This window comes from Thalia democratica, chromosome 1 (genome assembly GCF_965202585.1).
Source record: "Thalia democratica chromosome 1, ktThaDemo2.hap1.1, whole genome shotgun sequence".
Lineage (NCBI taxonomy): Eukaryota > Metazoa > Chordata > Thaliacea > Salpida > Salpidae > Thalia > Thalia democratica.
Window position 1 is genome coordinate 46914388 of NC_139165.1, and position 4971 is coordinate 46919358.

General features: G+C 30.2%; 1 protein-coding gene across 1 annotated transcript; it reads right to left on the reverse strand.

Moving 5' to 3' along the window:
* Window positions 1–462: 462 nt before the first annotated feature.
* On the reverse strand, window positions 463–4263 carry LOC145836685 (uncharacterized). The gene is made up of 6 exons (XM_082944470.1): window positions 4001–4263; window positions 3639–3855; window positions 2884–3359; window positions 1621–1761; window positions 1091–1309; window positions 463–685 (listed from the first exon to the last, which is right to left on the reverse strand). Exons 1-6 carry the CDS (start codon window positions 4261–4263, stop codon window positions 463–465), a joined length of 1539 nt encoding a protein of 512 aa, XP_082800596.1.
* Between the last annotated feature and the right edge of the window lie 708 nt (window positions 4264–4971).

The following is a 4971-nucleotide window of genomic DNA, read 5'->3' on the forward strand; positions in this document are numbered from 1 at the left end:
TACGATAGGTAATGAACTTAAACAAAATGACTAACAAAATACTCCAAAATTCAAGCTTTTAGCTAACAAAAAACAAAACCTTAAAGTGTACCAAAACTATTTAGACGAACTAAAAAGCATTAAGTTTTAACAAACAAACATAAAAATGATTAATTTTTGTTAGAACAAATAACACAAGACAGAGTTTGTCAACTTCATAACATATCAACATGGTTTTTTTTACTAAATTGACACTAAATTTGATACTTTGTAAGTAAAAATACTTTGATTAGTATAAAATTAAAACATGTTAACAGCTAGTTGAACTAATATCTTTTTGTATTTAAATTAGAACTCGTTGCTTTTAAAATTGTAAATAAGTTTACTCTTCATCAAACATAGTTACCACCTTGAAAAACTCAGCGGTCCTAACAGTACATTGTTATACTGTTTTTAACAAGTTTTTAACAAGTTCTCAGAAATCTAAGAGTCTTTGATTTCGTCTTTAATGTAGAATTTATTTGGTATAACAGTGTTTTTATAGACAACATTCTCGTTTAATTTTCCTTCAGAAACGCTGTTATTGTTACTGTTGGTCGACTTGTTCGATACTTTACTGTCCATTCTGAAGTTGTCCTTGCAAGAGCCGTTTGAACCTTTTGTGCTTGAAATTGACGACCGTTTTCTTCTTCTCATAATAATTCTTCTGGATAAATATTAATTCTTAAGATTTGTGGTTTTGTACAAAAAATAAAGTGATTTTACACTAATTAATTGAAAATAGACAAAATGACTTATTAACAATAAAAATAAATGAAGTTATATCTTAAGTTGAAATTTAAAGACTTGGTAAAATTTATTTTTAAGGTAGCTTTGTTTTTCAGTTCAATTAAACTCAATTTACTTGGATAAAAAATGTAGATATTTGTTTTAAAAAAAGTAAAAAATAAATTATAAACACTGCAAGACTTATACAAACCTCTAAATGCTCTTAAAGACAATAAGTTATAAAGAACTAAAATCCCACAAGGTTAAGTCATTTTTAAAAAATAAAAATTACATTTAACATTTTTGCAACTTTAATTTAGAACTTTTAGCTCGAAATTCTTACTTGGCGCACAAAGGAAACACCATTTTCGGCCAGTCTCTGAAGCTCATGATGACGCAAATGATGTTGACAACCAGGTTGACGTCAAAAAGAACAAAGTAACAAAGTTCGGGAAGGTCCAAAGTCAACTGAACAATGGTCATCACCGTGTCGGACACGACGCACACCAGCGTCAAGTAAAACGTCTTCCTGATGAACTCGATGACGCTCTTGTGCTGTTTTCTGTGAATAGTTAGATGTCCTTGTTAAACAAAATGTAGTAGATAGTTAATGATTTATAAAGTGAAAGTGTGTTAAAAAACTATCTTCTGTTTTGGATTTAGTCAACTTTAGTTATTTTACTAATTTTAGAGGAGAAAATTTTGAAGTGAAAATGACTTTAGCTTTTTATAAAATTAAGTCTCATTAAATGTTTAAAATAAACGTAAACCATCAAGTTTTGTTTCATCAAATTTGTTAAAACTACAAACTTTTTTTTAACTACTTGCGGAGATGGTAAGTTATTTAAAAATATTTTTAACATTGCTATTTACCTTTTGTTCTTTTTCTTGTCATTTTCCTCGTTAGTTAAATACTGACTTCCTTTTCTATCTTTCTTGCTCACGTCAGTGGCAGTTGCAGTTCTGACCATTTGATTCACAGAGCGCTTAGATTTGAAGTCACTTGTTTCACGCCTTTTAATAAAACATTCTTTTAAAACATTTATTACGAATCAATTAAACTACAGGAATTAAACTATTCACTTTAACTTAACTTTTATGCTGACCTTCAAAATAAACATACCTTCGAGTAATGTATTTGATTAAAATGAACACTTTAAAATTTCACATAATCTACTTTTTTTGTTAAGTGCACCATCAAAGTAAACAAAACTCTAAAAATATACAGTTTGTTTTTATTGAAATTAATTTATAAGAAAAAAAAAACGTTATTGAAAACAAAGGTGTAAATTAGCTTTAGCATTTACGCACTTATTTGATCATTTACGATAGTTTAAAATTTACATCATAAGTAAAGATGATTTCACTATTCATAGTATACTTAAACCAAAGTTAACAAAGTTTCTATACTATTTTAAATCTTATGTAACAGAAAACATTTTAAACACATTTTGATTTTTTTCTAAATTAGTGCTCAAAGTTTTCTTCAACGTAAAGAATTAACTTTAATGAAAAATACTTTGTATAAACTAAGTTTCTTTAATCAGTAATAAAAAGCAAAACCTTTACAACACCTAAATAACTATTAAGTTTATTATATTTAATTATCAATGTCAGCTAACTTTTAATACTATCTTAAGATTAAATATGTGAACTACACTTATAACTTGAAAGGATAGATCATAGTTTATTTAAAGTTGAGGCCTTGTTGCAAAAAGGCATCATTTAATAACTAAAAAGTTTTGCAGTGATTCAAATCATTGGTTTTTTTATAGTAAGCATTTGTAACTTTTAGCTAAAAACTAATCATTAAAACCATATACAGTTCATATTTTGATACAACTTAAGATAGTTCCAAAACTTAAATTACATAAGAATTTTTTCTTAACTTATTTAAATAACATGAAACTCTCTTTCCATTTTATACACACTCTTTTTTTAATCCTACTTTAACAAAACTAGTAATATCTTTACGAAAATTTAACATACAGCTTTATTAAATACACAGAAAAGCTATTTTGCTGCTAAGCCTACTTTACTTAAAGAAAAAACATAAAAAACGCCAAGTTTGAAAAACCTAGTACGACTCAACACGTAAGTCACACTTTTCAACTAAAACGCCAAACGATTCGTCACCTGTGCTGCGTGGGAGTTCTCGGGTGGCCGGCAGTTCGCGGCGGTCTGAAACTGCTGACGGCCTCCTTTCCCTCGATTCGGTCCACCAGACCGTTGTTCATATCGATCGTGGAGCTCGGGCGCTGAATGTTCGGCAACGAAGATATCCTCAGCGTCTGCACGGGCTGCGGCCCAAAGTCGGAGCTGGACAGCTCCCTGTTGGCTTTCGACGCCCTGCGAGGGCTGCTGTAATTGGACATCTTCTTGTTGAGCAGCGGGTAGAGGAAGAGGGCGAGGAGGGAGACCTGGAAGGTGACGGTGAGGAAGACGAAGACCAGGGGGATCAGCTGGAAGTACTCCTGGCTGTTGACGTCCCTGCATCCTGATTGGGTGGCTCGCATGTCCCACCCAGTGACGGAGGGAATGACGTGCAGAACGCAGAGCACTATGCCGCTGATGAGCATCACCAGCAGCGTGGCGTAACTTATGAAAGTTACCTGGAAAAGCAATTTCAAATTAAATATTAGTAAAGAAGACTTGAACGCTTGTTGTTTGATATGCGCATAAATGTTTACAAACATTCATGACTAAATAGTAAAATGGTTAAGATATGTCTAATAAGTTGTGTTCAGTTGTCTTGAACATAAGTAGTGTTTAACAAAAATATAACCAATTAATAGTTAGTAACAAGTTTTTTAGATAAAAAGTTAAGCTGTTTTTGTTTTCAAATAAAACTAATATAGATTTAAAGTATTAAAACATGATCATTTTCTTACCACGGGATTTAAAATATGGCTGAGAACTGGATTGTTGTAAAATATTGACTGTCTTGTCCACAGAAAAATGTAAACAGGATACAAGCTCAAGCCATATAATATTGTGCTTGTGTTCACTGCAACTAAACAGTGTTCATCTGTTTTCCAACCTAGCAAAGCCACACTTTGATCAGATACCAGCCTGCAGATTGCCATTACAACGCTTAGCAAGCACAACCTGTTTATTTATCCTAATTTTAGTATCGAGCAAGTTTTTAAAAATTTAACAGCAAATATCCTACTATTTAAAATAAAATTTAATTTTTAATGCAAATATTGTAAATTATTTATCATCTTAGTAGTTAAACTAAACAAAAGCATACCTGTACAGAAACTTTCCTTTTTTGTTATTCAGTTCCCTACCCGGGCTGCATTTTGAGTTTAAAGCATATCTAGTTAAGCATACAAGTAAGTATATTGCGAATGCAGTCAAAGCTATGAGCACAGCTTCACTTATCAGCCAATAAGCTTCAGCATATGGTTCAGGAGGAAAAAATGTTGAACTATTTTTCTCTGTTAAGTTGTAGACAGTTGTATCTTGTTGTGTTAGGACTTTAGCAGTATATGCGACTGTTTCATTCACCATTTTAATAACTGTAGTATGTTTTGAAAAATTATTAATCCAACAGCTTAATAAAAAGTGAAAAAGTGTTTAATTGGTGGCAAAACAAAGTATAACACTTATGTAAGTTGTTGTAATTAAACATAAAATACCAATATAAGTAGCGAATTAACTATAGTTAGATTTTTGTAAACACCAATATTTATCAAAAAATAAAATTTAAGTATAAAAAACAAGCAAGTAAATACTTAAGTTAAAAGTTTAATAGAAAAAAGCCTGATGTTTATCATGATTTGCAAAATTATACTGTGGTATACAAAATACATATCATCTCAAACTAGAATTTTTAAAGCCTTATGTCCAAATAAATGCAAATAATCCAAAAATTTGCTAGTATTTGTAGTATACACATTCTAAATCAGATAAATTTCCATTTTGTATAACAAAAAAATAATGCTCTTGCGTTGTAATGTTTTTGATAAACTAACTTAGATAATACTTTAGAGATGTTAGATAAAATAAAACAGTAGTCTTGAATAAAAAGACCTATATAATGACTGCTTTCTAGATAATAACCATCATAAAAATTATAAGGACTCATAAATTTAATAAAGCTTAAGACTTAATAAAACTTTTCTACAGCTTCATAAAAAGTATTTCTGGCTATAAATAGCAAAACCATAACCTTAAAATCAACTATTAACAAATTCATTGCAATACTAGCTAACTTTT